The 19206-nt window shown below is 36.4% G+C and overlaps 1 protein-coding gene across 7 annotated transcripts in view; it reads left to right on the forward strand.

Annotated features, from left to right (window-relative positions):
- The window catches only part of Ankrd28 (ankyrin repeat domain 28), a 184977-nt gene that overhangs the window by 123848 nt on the left and 41923 nt on the right, over window positions 1-19206 (forward strand). For all 7 annotated transcript variants that reach the window (XR_002821199.1, XM_023715805.1, XM_023715804.1 and 4 more), the window contains 7 exons: window positions 5902-6044; window positions 8977-9189; window positions 11147-11225; window positions 12200-12314; window positions 14241-14323; window positions 16156-16219; window positions 18837-18905. Coding sequence is in view for 6 of the 7 variants with exons in the window: in XM_023715805.1 (XP_023571573.1) it covers window positions 5902-6044; window positions 8977-9189; window positions 11147-11225; window positions 12200-12314; window positions 14241-14323; window positions 16156-16219; window positions 18837-18905 (766 nt within the window). In the remaining variant the exon portion in view is untranslated. The remainder of the gene's footprint in view (window positions 1-5901; window positions 6045-8976; window positions 9190-11146; window positions 11226-12199; window positions 12315-14240; window positions 14324-16155; window positions 16220-18836; window positions 18906-19206) is intronic.

A 19206-nucleotide genomic window follows, 5' to 3' on the forward strand; every position in this document is an offset into this window, starting at 1 on the left:
CACACACACACACACACACACACACACACACACACACACACAAATAAATTTAAAAAATTTTTTAAAAAAAGAATATATAATATTGTAAAGTAGATGCAAACCAGTTTTAACACTATGCGTATCTTTATTCGTCAAACCTTATATATCAGTATCGATACTGCCTTTAGTAAAAATAATCCCAAATAGGAGAATTTCCATTCTGACCTTTAGAGTGAGTGTAAAGAAAGATAAAAAACAAAGGTGAGCATTTTTGTCATGTTTGCATTTTAATAGACAAAAGCTGAAAACTTGGTGTTTCATACCACAAGTTTATACATCTATGTGTGGGTAATTTTCTTGTGTTCTTTGAAGATAAAAACAGCTAATGCTGGGCTTGATAGCACATGCCTGAAATTCCAGCACTTCGGAGGCTAAGGCAGGAGGATTGCCATGTGGTAAAGGCCAGCCTGGGCTACATAATGAGTTCAAGGCCAACCTGACCTATATAGCAGGATTCTGTCTCAAATTAAAAACAAACAACAAAAACTGAAACAAGTTTCTTGGGCATTGCATAGTTTTTCCTCACATTTATAGTTTACCGTCTTTAAGTCTTGGAGACTGAATATTCTACTTGTAGTTTATTCTTCAGGGCTATTTAAAAACAGCTGGTCTGTATGTTTGAAACTATATACCATATAATGTTTTTACACCAGAAAGTGTTTTCACTGTAATCAGTGCACATCATGCTTTACTTCCAATGAATTAGGCTTAACAGCTGTTTTCACAAATTGAAGACTATAGTAATTTTGTAGGTTGCCTATAATTGAGGTTCCGAAATAGCTGTGTGTATTTTAGAGAGCCTAACATAGGTTTGTTTTGCTAGTCTGCTAAGTATCATTCCTCTTTTGATTGTGGTCAGAAAAGATATTGTTTCTTTTTCTTTTTTTCTGTTTGGTACAGGGTCTCACTACATAGCTTGGACTAGTAGTGATCCTCCTGTTTTAAGCCTCCCCTGCACGGGGATTACAGGCGTGCCCCACCGCACCAAGACACAGTCCCTGACTGAGCATACCCTGGAGGCAAGCCAGCACAGCTTGTGGGACTGGGGATCAAACGCTGGTCTCTGTACTTGCCAAAGCAGGTGATTAGTCCGCTAAGCTAGCTCACCAGCCCTGATAATTCTATTTCTTGGACATCACTATATGGTTTTATTTTTGCTGCTGTCACTGAATATTTGAGACTAGATAATTTATGATGGACACAGATTTATTTTCTTGCCCAGCTGTGGAGGACTGAGAAGTCCGAGATCAAGGCACTGGTATCTGGTGCGGGCCTTCTTGCTGCATAGTAATATTGCAGAAGGAATCACAGGTATGGGAGAAAGGATCGCTACTTCCTTAACAGCATTAATCTTCATATAGACCCTTTATGGCTCAGTTATCCCTTAAAGGTCCCACTTCATAGTAACTGTTACAGTAAACTTTCAGGGGAGACACATAGATAAACGTGTAAAAATAGGATAATATTGACTGGTCACTGGTTTTGGCAGCAAGCTGAAGTCCAGACCATTGTCAGCTCTCAGTTATATTTAGAGAATCCATCAACATTAGTGTAAGAGACATTAGGAATTATAGGTAGTCTTCTTATAATTTGTCACAGCGTTCTTTATTATTCCTAGCATTCCATCCCCTTTGCACTGCCTTAATTTTGCATTAGGCTGCATTTTGTATGCTTATGCCCCTATTGAATTCTGTTTTCTGTCCCTATCCCTTTTCCCAAATGCATTGATCATTTCTCTCTCCTGCCTTGTACCTGCTTCCTCAAAGTCCTCTCATAAATTTAGTCTTTACTATTGCTTTTGGTACTTTTATTTTTTTATCCAACAAAATTCTGCCTCTGTCTCAGTTACTTTTCTCTTGTTGTTGGAGCAAAACAGGGACAAAACCCTCCCTGCGCTGGGGAGGCTGAAAACAGGAGGATGACTACTAGTCTGAGCTACATAATGAGACCCTTTAAGGGATAAATGAGCCATAAAGGGTCTGTATGAACAAAATATTCAACACTCAACATGAAGGAAGGAAAGATTTATTTAGCTCACAGATAGTGGAGGCTTCAGTCCATACTTAGCTGGCTGTAAGACAGAGTGGCACACGGCAGAGGGCAGCTTTACAGTGGGCAGAAAACAGCAAAGAGCAAAGGGAGGTACCTCAGCTGTGGCTGGTAGCTCGCTTCTCTCCCTTCCTTACAGTGTAATGCAAATTATCTCTGCCCCACCTCCCCCCAAGTGTAGCACTCATACCCATAATCCCAGCACTGGATTGTGAATTCATCACAAACTGTAGAAGCCACCCCAGTGACCACATGAGGCTTTGGAGAGACAACTAGATACAGACCATAACAGCCTCGAATTTCCTTTCTGTGGTGACTGACACAAATGATAATATTGTTTTGATTAGCAGCTTTTTTCTTCAATTAGTGTGTAACTTGAATGGACATGAAATATTTTTCTCTTTTCTGTGAAAATGTAAATTCTAACATAATTTATTTTCCTATCATGAACAGAAGAAAATAAAATTTTGCAAATTCCTAAATGATAGTGATTACATTTATCAAGTTTATATTTCATTAATACAAAATTTTAAAAGGGGCTGTCCAAATAGCTCAGCGGATTAAAGCACCTGCTTCGGCAGATGCAGGGGTTGGAGGTTCAGTCCCCACCTACCATGCCAGCCCCATCCCTGGGGCATGCTGAGATGGCATTTGAGACTAGGCGTGGTGGCGTATATCTGTAATCCCAGCTCTTGGGAGGCTGAAAACAGGTGGATCACTACGAGTCCAATCTACATAGTGAGACCCTGTAGACCCGTGCTAAAATACAAAAAAAAAAGAAAAATTAAAACGATGTTATCACTGCTAAATCATATATAGCATATATTGTCTAATGGATGCCATTCCAAAAATAACTGTCATTTTATAAATAGTAAGACACACTGTTTTATATAAATGAGGACACATACTTGTTCCAGCAATGGTCCATCCAGTTACAACAGTATCATTTCATATATATCTTGTATATATACAAGATAGCTAAGATAATTGTACTACTAATTTTTGTTCACTGAGAAGAATAGGTTGTGCTTACACTGTTTGATCAGTTTTGCATACCTATATCTTGTAATCTGAGCAACTGCTTTGAAGATAACAGTATGTAATATATTGACCATTGTCAATTTCCTCCTACTTTGCTTTGAAATTCTGTATCATTGTTTTTATTGTTTTTCTCTTTATTTTTTTTTAATCAATATCATTTCACTATAGAACTTCCTTTGCTTTTTTTTTTTTTTTTTTCCTTTTAACTAGATCACTTCCAGACTGATGAGGTGGCCTCTTCATGTTTTCAGTGGTCTAATGAAAGGATTTTCTGTATATGAAATTTACTCAAAAATTTTCAATTTTCAGATTGTAAATTTGCTTATAGTAGCTCCCTTTTAAAATGATTTTTTATCAGTGTTAGGAAATATCCATACTTTTAGAATTATTAGTTTCCAAACACAAATACATGATCTACATTATTTACCTAGAACGATGTATTGAACACTTTTTCCAGATGTTTCTGTATACATCTTTTACTTTTAAACAAAGTTTAGTTTAATTTTCTATTTTCCCGTTTTAAAAAACATTAGGGCTTTTGGAGAGGTGCTTAGTGGTGTAGCACTTACAAGCATCATTCATGCCACCAGGGTTCAGTGCCCATTACTGCAAGGAAAAAAAAACAAATCCTGCATTTTCTGTGTGAACCTTCCAGGTATTTAGAAGTTCTAATTATCACTATTGTAGTAAACTCAAGTAGTTGACCTTTTAGAGACATGAAGCCTAACGATAGTGGGGGTTCTTCTACTATAGTCACATTTAATTTGGTGCCTTATAAGTTGATAGCTGTTCAGTCGTTTCCTGTAACTGAATTAAATTTCAGCATGAGGGCTTTTGTTTTATATTTTTTCAGCCTGAGTTTTCCTGGGATTATTGAAACCATAGCAATATCCTTTTTCCCTTAGAAACAAATGTTTGAGTTTTGTTTTTCTTCCCCTCTCCCATATTGAGGGGAAGGAGGGAAACCTGAAAATATTCCCTTTGATAATTTATATATAAACAGCTAGGTCTATCTGATTCTTGATGTATCACATAGCATACCTTGCCTTCATTTTTTTTTGAGAGATGGGATCTCTATTTGAAGAATAGCATCATAAGCAATTTATTATGTTCACCTGTTTTGTATGTAATATTGCTCTTGATGTTGTAGAATATATCAAGAAATAGACCATATTTCTTTGCCTTTGAGGTATATGTTTGGGGACTTAATACATAATTTAAAGTAATTTTTAAGAGGTAAATTTAAAGTTAATAATCTTTATACATCACAAGGCATTATATGATTGTTAGGGGGAGCTGTAGGTATTTGGTGTTTGGGGGACGTCTAGGGATGACAGGTGACTGGGTTGTTCAGGAAAGATTACATCTGACGTGGGCTTTCAGGGATTAGCAGTGATAGGGAAGAGATATCGAAGCAGGACGTTCCACGTAAGAAAGAAATCATGCACAAAGACACAAACGGAAAAGATTGTGTGAAAAGAAGAAAAGCAATATATAAACGGACCTAAATTTTTAAAATGAAGATTTACAAAAACTAAATCATTTCTCACCTTACAGATGCATGGCTTCCTTGTGTGGTCGGGTGAGGCCTGTGACTATTTCTGCCTAATGAATTAAAAACATCGTAAAGCAACGTGCTAGGTTGGCCCATTAAAATTACTGATGTGAAACTTTGTAGTGTTCTGGCACATCGACAGCCATGTTCAAGATAATGTCAATCCTATGAACCTGGGTCCTTGCGTTATTGAATTGAGCCATCTTTGCCAACCTGTTATAGTGTGAATGAATAACAAAAATATTAATTGTTTAAGCCACAGAGATTTGAGGGTTATTAGCCATGCCAAAGTATAACCTAGCCTGTCCTGTTACATGGATGAGTAGCACACTAATCTAGAAATAATGAAGTTTTTTCAACTACATGTTCTAAAGCCTAATGTTCTTTTTTTGGTTTGTTGGTTAGTTGTTTTTTGTTTTGTTTTTATTTTTGGCAGAACTGGGGATTGAATTCAGGCCCTTGCACGTGCCAGGCAAGCATTTATTCTACTGAGCTCTCTCCCTGGCCCCACTGTTGGTTAGTTGTTGCGATAAGGTCTCACCAGTTGTTTAGATTGGCATTGAATTCCCTAGCCTTGCTAAATTGCAGGCATGTGCTACCATGTCTTGTTTGAAAACCTAACATTCTTAAGGAACAAGCCTGCCTGGCAGTGTAGCCTGTGCCTGTAGTCCCAGCACTCAGGCCCCCCTGAAATTTGAGGCCATCCTAGGTAACATAATAAGACCCTTCTCAAAAAGGGAAGGTAGGGAAAAATGAGCCCAGTAAAAGATTCCATTACAGCAAAGAAATACAATTTCTTATGATAAGCATTAAACTTTAGAACTTAAAATATATTAAAACAACCTGAGAGGGGGAAAAAGGTAGAATAAAAAGATCTAGGCAAAAGCAAGATTATAGATTGTGGGGTTATCACTGGATGAAATATGCATTTTAATTAATAGTTTCCTCCTTTTTTTTTAGTATATATTTGAAGTACTTAATCATTGATTCGTCTTGGGGAATTGGTGCAGCTATGTAATACATCTTAAACTTCTACCAACATTTATCAAAACTATTTAAAAATCTTATGTTCTTCTGTACTCAGTATAACATTTGTTAGTGATTTTCGTGCATTATGTATTTAATATGCATTTTTATCTTTCTTTAGATATTAAGAATTATATTTAATATATTTTATATGTTTATCTCTACTTTTTTCTTCATACACACATTTTCAGGTCACATTGATGTAGTGAAATTACTTGTGGCTCAAGGAGCTGAAGTAACATGCAAAGATAAGAAGTCTTACACACCTCTTCATGCAGCAGCATCTAGTGGAATGATCAGCGTAGTGAAATATCTTCTAGATCTTGGAGTTGATGTAGGTATATACAATGACCAGTATAGAATAATGCAGCACTTTAAATTTTTGTGATTACATTACTGCAGAAGTTACTTCATGTTTGAAAGATTATTTTACAATAATACTTGTCTGTTACCCAGATATTTATAGTCCTTTAATACCTCAGTGTAGGTTGTGAACAAATATATAATCCAAGTATTAAAGCTGAAATATATTCCAAACATGAATGAATCGCCAGGTTTTCTTTTCCATCATTTTTTAGGTCATCGATCTTCCATTTCCTCTAGTTCTGTGGGAAACAGCAGATCAAACACATTATTGATAGTCCTGTTTACCTAATTAATATGATATGCTTAAGTGACTCTTAACAGATTGCATTATAAGATATTAACAAGGACTAGGCTTGAAGGCCAGATACTTCTTGTTCATCAAGTGTTCCTTACAATATTATTTTTGTTGTTGTTTAGGAAGCAGTACTGCTCTATCCACATATATTTGGTTACTGAATTGAGACAGCTAGGAGTACCTGTTTCACAGGCCATGCTTTAAACTTTATTCCTGCTATTAGTATTTTTACTCTTATTTTTGGTACAGTTCAGATAAACTTGCTGGTTTTTCAAAAAGACAAATTAGAGAGTACAAAGTTGTGCTAGAAGAAAGGAGTTAAGATCAGGTGCAAAACACTTAACAAAAAGTAAGTGATAATGATAACCTGGCTAGATAAAGAATATTCGAGAGAACAGTAGATCTAGACTGTTACTTTAAGGACCTTGGAAAACATTTTGATGAAAATAAGCAGTTATTGAAAATGTAAAAATCACAAGAAATTGCAAAAAAAAAAAAAAGCCTTAAATGTACTGTTGAATGATTTTTTTTGTGGAACCAGGGATTGAACTCAGGCCCTTGCACTTACCAGGGAAGCGCTTATTCCACTGAGCCATCTGTCCAACCTCCTTGAATGATATCTTTGAAAATAAAAACTTTCAACTTCATCCTTTCCATATCTGTTTCAACAGAGTAACATAATTACCTTAAAAGTCCCCTAATACTGTATAGATAAATGAAGCAGCGTAGTTTCTAGTCACTGTTTTAGATCCATTTGGGTACAGTTGTACAGTTGTACAGTTTTATTGACTAAAATAACATTTGTAATTTCTGGGGAGACTATTCTTTGAGGTAGATGGTCCAGCTTAAAGCCCTTTAGTGACATGTAACTTCCAATTGTGTGGGGTTTTAGTTTTCTAGAAATTTTATAACAGACTGTCACGAAGTCAGGGACTCAACATAGAAATGTAACCTTAAGGTACAAACAAGGTTGCTTCTTTCTGTAGGCTGTGAGAGAAAAATCTTCTGGTAGCAGAATCTAGGTACTTTGAAGTTAAGTGTTACGTACTTTTTTACTTCCTCCAATTTTTGTTACCAGTGATTATAGTTGTGACAAACTACAAGGTTAGAGGCAGTCTCCCTCTACAAGGCCACCCAACTACATACGATGGTGGCTCCCAAAACTACCTTCAGTTTCATAATTCAGTAGAAGAACTCACAAAATTCACTGAAAGCCATTACTCTCACAGGATTTATTTTTTTTATTTTTGGCTTGGTTTTTGCAGTATTGGGGAATGAATTTAGGGCCTTCACGACAGAACTACATAATATACTGCCCTGCATTCATGTGTTATCGCTACACACATACGCAGAGTTTTAATTTTAAGAGAACTTCACTAAGTTGCTTGGACTGATAACAAATTTGCAATCCTTCTGACTCAGCCTCCCAAAAATGCTGGGATTTCAGGTATGCACCACCATGCCCAGCTCACAAATAAGGTTTATTAGTAGAAGATTATGTCAGTTGAAAAGAAGGGAGATGAGTTAAGATCAATCAAGGGCAGAGCTTGCTAATGTTCTTCATTTGACGTTTCCCTATTACTCCCTCCTGAGAGAGACAGGACACATTACTTTCCCAGTATCAGTGTGTGAAAGTATGCACAAAGTACTGCCAACTTGGGCTTTGTTTTCCTGAGTTTTTTATTGGAGTTCCATTACATAAGTATAACTGATTGATTACCCATATAATTGCTTTCATCCTCCAACTCTAATAATTTCTCATGAACCATAGCCCCCACCCTAAATCATGCTGTTGGGAAACATGTTATACCTGGCATGGTTGGCCCCATCCTAAGACAGTCAAATGTAGTCAAGCCTCTTCTAAAATCTAGTGTGTGCCCAGCTCCCATCTGAAACAAGGACACTACTATTAGATGTATCACAAATTATGTCAGCCAACCACAAAGATCCAGATCTTTTTTGAGCAAGGTCTGATATTTTACTCAAGTATTCCACCATTTTATTTGTTAGAATTAGAAAAGGTGGAAAAAACACTCTAAGTTACGTGAGTTGTTTCTCAATTTTTTCACATTCCTTTTGCCTTTGATAAAATGTCAACATGTGAAGCTAGAAAAAAGATAAAAGTTTATAACAAAATTGAAATAGAACGTGCCATTCATTTGTAAATCCTGATATCTACTTCATTACTTATTTGAGTCTTTTGTGATGCTGCAGCGTGGAAAAAAATTGAACTAAATGTATCTCAGAGTTAATTCTGTAGAATGTCCCTTATAGTTAGTTCTGTGGAAAGTCTCCCTAGAAATCTTTTTAAAATAACATTGTGTTAGTTTTCATTTTCTTAAAATACGTTTTGGAACCGTTCAGTTCTGTCATAACATAGTTTACATTCTATATGTAAATTACATTCTCTAAATATAATTCATGTAACACCAAAATGTTTATGTTGATTATTTTTGAAGAACTTTAGCATTATAACCCTTACTTTTTTGGTTTATTTTTTCTCACTTTAATAACTTAATTATAGCCACAAGATTTCTTAAGTACCCTGTAATACTAATTAGTGAAACTACTTCAGCATTCACACTTTTTTCTCCTATTCCAATAGATGAATGAACCAAATGCTTATGGAAATACATCTCTTCATGTGGCCTGCTATAATGGACAAGATGTTGTAGTGAATGAACTTATAGATAGTGGTGCTAATGTAAATCAAAAGAATGAAAAAGGATTTACTCCTTTGCATTTTGCTGCTGCATCTACACATGGAGCATTGTGTTTAGAACTTCTAGTTGGCAATGGGGCTGATGTCAATATGAAGGTATGAAACAAAATCAGAATCCGTGTTTAAAACCATAGCAAATGCCATTTAGTGATTTAAGAATGAACTACTGATAAACTCAGAAATGAGGGTTAACCTTTAAAAGATATTGAGTGAAACCAAAAGTATATATAGTATTTCCAGCTCTGTAAGGTTCTATAATAGTTGAAGTTTCATTTACATAGGGTTCTAGAATGTATAGTTGAAAACAGAACAATTGTTAGACTGGAGAGGAGGCATGAGAAAACATCATGGAGTGGTAGTAATGTTTTATATTTTGACTGAGCTTTGTGTAATATACGTAGACCTTTATCAAAACTCATATTAGTGGCACATTTAATATTTGTACACGTTACTGTAAATTTCCTCTCAGAAGGAAGAGAGTAAACAATTATTGAATACTGTATATTTTAAAATATGTTGCTATGATATGTAGTAATGTCCATAACTGAAAGACATCAAATAATTGGGTAGATAGAGAATGTGATTAAAGTCAAACAGTATAAAATGTTAGTGGTAAAATCTAGATGGATATTTATTTATTTATGCTGTAGTTCTTTTCTTTAAATATTTGTTTTGAAATTTTTCTGTTTTGTGAAATGTTAAGAGAAAAAAAAAAACAGTATCTGCGTTGCACCTAAGAAACAGTTGATTTTTGGTCAGAGTCATTTTCAGGAGCAAGCATTTGGATGTAGAACTACCTAAAAATTCTGGAACCGAAATACATTTATTTTTACTTTGAGAAAGCACATGCAGTTCTTTGACACATCAGTATTTTATGGTATATAGATTTTCCAACGCACTTCCACTTAGTTGCTCTGAATTAATTCATCAGTTCATCCTTTGACCCCTTGGTAAACTGTATTTTGTGGTAAGGCAAAAAGAAAACCAGTCACAATTGAACTATTTAGGATTGGTAAAAAGTAAGCTTGAGATGAATTATTTTGCAGGCATATGATAAGTATTGGCTTTCATACTGGTAGACAGTTAAGCCTTTAGTTATGCCAGGAACTCACTCAAACAGCTGTAGCGTCATCGCGTCCATCTATAATTAGGTCCTTTCTTTAATTCCCCTTCTTCCAGGTAAGAGACAAATGTGTTAATGTCACACTCCAAGAAAGAAGGAAAGGCAGACGAGATTTCATGAGCAGCCTCTGCCTTGCTTGGGGCTAAACTTTCATGTTAAAGAACACACCTTTACAGCTTTCAGTCCTCAGTCAGATGTACAGCTACTTTTCCTGTGCACAGTTCAGTTACTGTACTTGAAGTTGTGTTGATAAACCCGAGCTGCTTATTTTAATTGGAAGAATTCTTGCTTTTTTGGATAATCAAGGCCCAGAAAAATATGTAAACTTTTATGGAAAAGAAAGTTAACATTTTTCCTTCAAAAGTCCAGTAATTTTTAAAACAAAACTTGGGCATTTCATATATGCAAGTTTTGAAATTACTGTTTCTCCAAAGCAAAAGTCACAACCAAATTTTTAGTCTGAGACTTGTTCATGATAAAATAGTAGCTACAGTTACCATCTTTGTGGGTTAGATATTAAGTACCATGGAAATAATGGGTACTTGCCTATATCCTTAGACTTACATGCTTTTCAGTTAGATGGTATTGTCTTAAAGTAATAGACTTCCTATTTTCTATACTGTCATTTTGTCATGAGTATTTATTATAATTTGATGATAGTTGCTTGGTCATATCAGTTTTGGGATTGAACCCCCAGGGCCTTTGCATGTACTGTAAGCATAGTTTTTTGCATATGTGTGCTTTATGAGGCAAATAAAAGTTAGTTCATAATTTTGAACAGCAGTTTTACCACAGCTTTCAGTTAAACGTAATGCTTGAGTAATAGCTGTAAAAAATAAAGGATCAAGAGGATATTCAGAATAAAAGTAATGATTACATATTATGGAAGTAACTGATGTTTCTTTAAAAATTTGTATTGGGTTATTTCAGAGTAAAGATGGGAAAACCCCCCTGCACATGACTGCTCTCCACGGTAGATTCTCCAGATCACAAACCATTATCCAGAGTGGTAAAAAGTATTTCTGTTTGTTTTTTATTTCTTAAATGTAATAAAAACATCCACAAAATGAATGGTATTCAGGAGTTGTCATAATAGTTTTCATATTTTTTATATTTCAAGTCTCTTGAAAAGCAAATTATAGAGGATAAAAAGCTATGTACATGTATGTCTTTTATGTTTGTGTTGTTTCTCTGGATTGTTTTATTTCTATGGCAGTTAGTGTTGAATTTTTTAGTATTCCTGAAAACTGCTTTTCTACTACATGGGTTATATATTAATGTATACATTTTATGGCATTTCTTACTTTTTGAATATTTTGAACTGTGTCTAGAAACTTTTTGTATTTGAATTAGTAGTGGACAAGCTAAACTTTTAAATAAAAAAACCTTTTAGATGTGTTGATTTAATTTAGTGTTTCTCAAACCGTGTTCAAGGAACTAATAACAGTCCTCAGATACAATAAATTATTTAAGTTTTGCTTGAAGTTTTGTTTTGGTTTATTGTACTTTTGGTTTGATGCCTTTAGTTTCATTTGATTTCATACTTCAGTGCTATAGTTTCACAGGAAAAAACCTTGGCATAGAATCTTGATCGAGCAATTTTTTTAGCTGTGTATTGCGGTTTTGCTGTTGCAGAGTATGCGCATTAAAGCCCTAAGAAGTGTTACTTTATTTATTTTTTTTAGAAGTGTTACTTTAAAGAAGCTGTTTATTAACACAATGGTTTCCAAACTTGTTAGACCCTAGAGCCATTTAGCGAATTTTAAATGTCTTAAAATCCTTTGCTCAATTCACAGATTGTCTTAAGAATGATATCTGTAACACCAAATGGTTGGCCCAATAAATAAACCACGAATGAAATATAGTTAGAATTGCTGCATCCATTAGTTTGTACTTGGACAGTATTTTACATTACACTATATGTGCCAAGATTAACTTGATGGTTATATACCCTTGTGTCTGACACTGTGCCCTCTATTACAGGAGCTATAATAGATTGTGAGGATAAGAATGGAAACACCCCTTTGCACATAGCAGCACGGTACGGCCATGAACTGCTAATCAACACTCTTATTACAAGTGGTGCTGACACTGCAAAGTAAGTGGTACAGACAAAGATGTCAATAGCTGATGCAGGGAAACAAAAAACAAAAAAATAAACTTCAGTTTTCTGGATATGTCAGGATAGAAATGAGTTTTCTCAATATTGTACTAATTCATCTTTTCCCTTTAAAATTGAAAGCATTGTAGATGAAAATATTTAAATATAATTTTATTTGGTAAGCCAGTCAAGTATATTTTTGCATATTTTACCTCAGTTCTTCCTTAAGCCTAATGTTACGGTATGCAGTTTTAATCAGTCTTAAGTTTTGTGCTATTTATTCTTAGTCTATAGGTAATTAAGAGACCAGGAAAAAAAGTTACATACAGTAAATGCTTTTTTATCTAAATACTATCAGGAGTGTTCAGACTGTCCTGTGCAGACCTCGGGGGTTCCCTAGTTGCTGCTGAAAAGATCCCATGCTCCCTGAGGCAACAGGATCACAACGTTGAACCAAGCCTGGGCAAAGTAAACATCATACATACTTAAATTGGTGTATTTAGCATCCCCATCTATCACATTCAGTTGTAAGTTTTAGACCTTCTGTTCCTCAATGGAAGGGGGCCTGGCCCTAGCTCAGTTCTTGCGGGCCTGGCTCTAGCTCAGTTCTTTAAGTGGCTGCTTCCGCAAAGCTGTCAGCCTCAGCTTATTCTAGTTCGATCCCCACAACCCTCCAGCCAGCCAAAAGTGCCCTGAAGGCATTCGAGGAGAAAAAAAAAAAAAAAAATCCTTATTTCGTTTTGTTCCTCAGTGGTAAGCTACTGTACATCTTTTGTGCAACTTAAAAATTTTACATTAATTTATTGATTCAGCCACATAGTTAAACATTTGGGACCTTTTTACTTCTCTTACTAGAGAGCACAATGTCAGACACAAGGGTATATAAACCATCAAGTTAAATAGCCCTAGCTCATTTATTTTATGAAATTGAATTGTAAAGAGATTTACAGTTTATTTTCTTTAATTATAAACTTGAGTTGCTTCTAATCACTATTAAAGAATTACTTCAGTGAACAGTCTTTTACAACTTATGTTATGGGAATGGTATAAACGGAGGGATAATAGGGCAGTGAATTTTGCTCCTCAAGCAAATGTCCATAGATTTCTGGTCAGGGAGGAAAGTGTTACAGACCCCCAGTACTTGCAGCCAACGGATGATGCTGAAAATCCTACGTGTACAATACAGACTGCACCACCATGGTATAATGAAGCTCATATGCTGAGGCTGGTAAAACTTACTCTGGAGGCAGTTGTGGTAGCATACATCTGTAATTTAAGCCCTCTAGTATGGTGAGGCAGATGGATCACCAAGTTTGAGCCCAGCCTGGACAATTTCATGACTTCGTGAGACCCTATCTCAGAGAAATAAATAGAGACCTGGGAACATAGCCCAGACCAAAGGCCCTGGGTTCACTTCCCAGTTTATCAGAATAAAAAGTTATAACAAAAGACACACACACTTCAAAAAGAAAAATAAAGGGCCAGCCAGATAGCTCAGCGGATTAAAGCGCCTGCTTAAGCAGACGCAGGGGCCAAGGGTTCGATCCCCAGCATGTAGTGCCAGCCCTGCCCCAGGGGCACACTGAGATGGGGTTGAGACTGGGCTTGGTGGCATGTGCCTGTAATCCCAGCATTTGGGAGGCTGAAAACAGGAGAGTCACTACAAATCTGATCTACGTAGTGAGACCCTGTAGACCCTGCCCTAAATTCATTTTAAAAAAGGAAAGAATAATAGCTGAATAATGATTTATGTCCATTTTCATCCTCTAGCCAAATTGTTCTCCAAAGTGTTAGGAATTTTCACCTAAGTAAGTTACCTTCCACTTAAGTAGTGTCTTTATAATTTGTTTAAATGTATTGTATTTTTGTACAGTTGTATTTTTCTTGGGTTGTAATGAAAGTACTGTGTCCTGTTAACCTTAGGCGTGGCATACATGGAATGTTCCCCCTCCATTTGGCAGCCTTAAGTGGCTTTTCAGATTGCTGCCGGAAACTTCTTTCTTCAGGTAAGACGAACCTTTATAGTCACACAGTAGTTGCAGTGGTGATCTCCCTAAAATTTTAAGACACTTTCCTTGTTTTCTCATCTGTTGTGGAAATGTTTTATTTTCATTGTAATTTTTCTCCCTTTGCTAGTTGAGGAATAGGAAATAGAGTATTTCTAGACTAGCTTTGTTGATCAGGTGGTAGGTAGTCTTGGATTATTCCTTCATGTCTACAAGCAAAATACCTTCATTTTCATGTCCTTCTTGTCTTGGTTTCCATTTCAAGAGCTGAGGGCCGTTCTGTGATGTCTTCTAGGTTTGTGAAATTATTTATGCAGTATTTAGCAGTTTAAAAGCTACAATGAAGGGACCAGGGAAATGACTCAGTAAAAGGGCCTGAGTTCAATTCCCTGTTCCACCAAAAAAAGAAGTATTTGGCTGTTAAAAGCTACAATTACATTTGTTTTGAAGCTAACAGGATTAATGGATTTCCAAAATTACTACTATAAAATTGTAATCATCATTAAATTCATTGAGTCCCAAAATATGATTTAATTTTAAATAGTAGTCTGTCAGTATTTCGAAAGCTGAATAAATTTCATGTATTAATACTCATGTGTTTACTGAGTTTTAAGTGGGTTGTTTTTCCTTTTATTCGCTTGTTTTTTTAAGTGTGGATATATGTGTGTATGTCCACATCCACACATATTTACATACCTATTCTCCATGAAAGGGAAAACTAAAATCTATTCCCACTATAAATAATACACAGGTTAAAAAAAATACTCAAAACTTCATGGAGGTGTTACTCATACACCACACAGTTTACCCATTTAAAGTATACAGCAAATAATTTTCAGTGTTAATCTCTGAGGGTGTGTAACCATCAGTATAATCAGAGTTTTTTTGTTGTTTGTTTACTTATTTATTTATTTATTTATTTGGCCTGTTCAGCCCACCCTGAAGGCAGGGCTAGCACAGCATGTGGTGCTGGGGATTGAACAGCAGTCCCCTGTGCCTTTACACCACTGAACTATCTCGCCGGCACAGTAATCATTTAAAATATCTTCAATCGCTTTAAAAAAAAAAAGTACCACTAGCACTTGGTCTCCATTTTCTCCCTCCCTAACTCCTAAGCAACTACTTAATTTACTTTCTATCTTTAAAATTTGTTTATTCTGAGCAGTTGTTAGTAAAATCACCCAACATTGTAGCTGGGTTGTTTAGCGTAATGTTCCTATGGATCATCTTTGTATCATTGTCAATACTTTCGTTTTATTGCTGAATAATGTTCCATTGCATCTAATGGCCTTTTAGAAGTCTGAGGTGTGCGTTGGAGATAAAGCTGCATAGTTGTGCTGTGTTGGCAAGTCTGGCCTTGAACTCCTGGTTTTAAACTCCTGCCTCAGCCTCCCAAAGGTGCATGCCTCACTGGGTATGGCCTTTTAATAAAGCACGCTAGCCCATGTTCTAAAACCAGTAATCCATTAGTGTTCAGTTTTTTTGTAATATTGTACAGCTAAAAATATTTTCTTTTAGAGCTGGGCATGGTGGCACATACCTGTAATTGCAGCACTCAGGAAGCTGAAGAAGGAGGATCTTTGTGAGTTTGACATCAGCCTGGCCTGCAAAGTGAGCTCAAGGCTGGCCTGAACTGCATGTTGAATATCTGTCTCAAGAAGACCAAAAAGGAAAAGAAAAAAAGTCTCTTCATTTTGTAGCTATTCATGTTTTATAGTTTTGTTTGAGATTGTTAGGAAGGATGTGATTCTTAACATTTCTTGACATGAAACTTTAATTTAAAAATTAATGCAGCTATAATTTTATATAATATATGACATTTATTCTTACAGGATTTGATATAGATACCCCTGACGATTTTGGCAGGACCTGTCTACATGCAGCTGCAGCTGGAGGGTATGTTAATGGGTTTTATTTCTTTTTTAAAAAACAAGGGGACCTAGAACTTTGTGCTTAGTGAGTGCACAAATTTTAGGCCCTAGGTTTGAGCTCTAGTGCAGAGGGAGGAAGAGGGAGTGGAAAGGAAAGTGGAAAAAAAATTAAACTGGTCATGTTAAGGGCTGGCCAAATAGCTCAGAGAAATAAAGCACCTGCAAACAGGCACAGGCGCTCAGGTTCGATCCCCAGGCCTGCCATGCCGGCCCTACCCCCAGGGCGTGCTGAGACAGCAATGGAGACTGGGCGTGGTGGCGCACACCTGTAATAATCCCAGCTCTTGGGAGGCTGTAAACAGGCGGATCACTATGAGTCCAATCTAGTACTGAAACCCTGAACACCCTGTAGACCCTTCTCTAAAAGAAAAAAGAAACTGGTCACGTAAGTTTTTCTCTCTTATTTGTTCCTGATTTGTTTGTTCTGAACCACCACAAAATAGCAAAACAAGAGTTACTTGGGGAAAGATTTTTTTTTCATCATCTTCCACTTAAGTCATATGTTGTAAGTGGGAGAGAGAAAATAAACCTACAAGTACTTCTTTTATGAAAAAAAATTTCTGGGTAAATAAAAAGTCTAATAATGTGATTTCTTAAGTAAAAATTCATGTCCTTGAGTGAGAATGTAGGAAAACTGGGAGCGTTTTGAGTAGTACTGATACTCTTTAAGTAGGTATTTTAGAAATCATTTTGGGGGGGTTTGCCAGTTAGCTCCATTGTTTAAGCGCCTGCCTAGGCATTCCCAGTCAGGCTTGTGGGACAGCAGTTCAATCCCCAGCTTCACATGCCACACCACACCCGCTGTTAAGGCAGCCTGAACCCGCAAAAAAAAAGAAAAAATGTTAATTGTATATGTTTCTTTACTAAGAAGAGGAAAATTTGAGATTGGACTTTTATACTAAGTTTTAAATAGTACTATTTTAGAGAAACTAGTCAGTTGGCTCTACTGAATAACAAACTTCAATAAAAATACTCGAACTCTGAAATCTTACTGCTAATCTACTGATAATTCTGATAATGTAGATTTATGATGTTATTTAATTCATGATGTGTCAAAAGGACATTTTGTGAGACCTTTATTTCCAGTGATAATTTCTTAAAAGTATCTGTTGATTTCAGAGGACAGACATGCTGAACCAAGGATAAATACCAGGCCAGTCTAAATTGTTTAGATGGATTGTGAGCATGTGATTCGCTCTCTTCTTCCAAGGTTCCTGGAGAACATTTCACTTAAAACCTAATTTCTGTGCAATTTAATCCATAGAGAAAGAAACAGACTTGTCTGACTACTTGGCAGTGAATTTACTGTAATATAGAAGTGATATTTAGGTTTATAAAAATGGAAGGAATACCATGTGTGTGGTGTAGTGTCCTACAGTTTAGCTAAGGATACGTCTAAGCAAGCATAGTACAAGAGAAGATAATGGGCAGTTCACTTAAGGTGCTATTTATGTTTTTGAGTTGTTTTTTTTTTTTTAAAGCCTATTTATTTATTACCTTTTTGAGACTGTCTCACTATGCAATTCAGGCTGTCCTGGACTCACAAGGATCCTCTGCCTCAACCTCCCAAGTGCTGGGATTACAAGTGTGAGCCACCACACCTGGTTTAAACACATTTTAATTTAGCATTAAAAAAAAAACCAAAAACCTGCTTAAAGGTTCAACCAGATAGCTTGGCAGATTAAAGTGCCTGATTAGGCAGACACAGGGGTCAGAGGTTCAGTCCTAGCCTGCCGTGCCAGGCCTGCCTCCAGGGCACACTGAGATGGCAATTAAGACAGGGCATGGTGGTACACGCCTAAAATCCCAGCTCATGGGAAGCTGAAAACAGGAGAATAACTACAAAGTCGGATCTGTGTAGTGAGACCGTGTAGACCCTATAGACCTTGCACTAAATACAAAAAATAAGATTAAAAACTGCTTTTTTTTGGCAGAACCAGGGATTGAACTCAGGCCCTTGCGCTTATTTGAAATCACTGAGCCGTCTCCCCGCCCCTAAAAACTGCATAAAATTAAACCATTTAATGATAAAATCTTACTTCCTAAAAATTCCTTGGAATCTCCTTTACAGATGTGATCTACCTTTTTTAAAAAAATCCTTTATTTATTTACTTGGTACAGGGTCTTGCTATGCAGCTCAGACTCATCGTGACGCTCCTGTCTCAGCCTCCCCAGCGCTGGGATTGCAGGCCGCCATCAATCACATCAGGTTTCGATGGCCAACTCACATGGGGCCAACATAGCATGCGGTACCAGGGATTGAACTCTGTCCTTGCACTTGCCAGGCAGGCACTTAGACCACTGAGCTGTCTTCCCCAGCCCTTAATGTTTTATTCCTTTTTGTTGTTGTTGTTGTTTGTTTTGGTGGTATCAGGGATTGAACTCAGGACCTGTGCTTGCAGGGCAAGTACTTACTCCACTGAACTGACTCCCCGGCCCAGTGTTTATTCTTTATAAAATATGAATCATGTTATTTTGCTCACATTTACTCCCATTTAAAGAACATATGTATATGCTTATTTAAATCTATCAGTTTTATCATAGAATCACTAACAACAAAGTTTATTATTTTCAATGAATAGGAATTTGGAGTGCCTAAACCTTCTGCTAAATACTGGTGCAGACTTCAACAAAAAGGACAAATTTGGAAGGTAAGATACAGTTCCTCTGTAGAGCCTAATTATTTATTTACTTGATGTGTTTGACTTTGATTTTTGAAAATTAACTGAACAGTTAAATACCTTGTGCATTGTGATGATTGTTGAGAGTCCCACCTATCACCAGTCATTTCCATATATTTACTTGTACCCACAGTCCTCCTAAGTTCTCTCATAGTCCTAAGCTACCAACTGCAATCCTACCCTTAGAAATGCCTAAGCACTTTATTGCCCCAGTGGTGGGGATTAAGCCCAGGACTTCTACTTGCAGGGCCACCCTTCTAAAGTACATCAT

The sequence above is a fragment of the Octodon degus genome, unplaced genomic scaffold (assembly GCF_000260255.1).
Source record: "Octodon degus isolate 3935 unplaced genomic scaffold, OctDeg1.0 scaffold00043, whole genome shotgun sequence".
Taxonomy (NCBI): Eukaryota; Metazoa; Chordata; class Mammalia; order Rodentia; family Octodontidae; genus Octodon; species Octodon degus.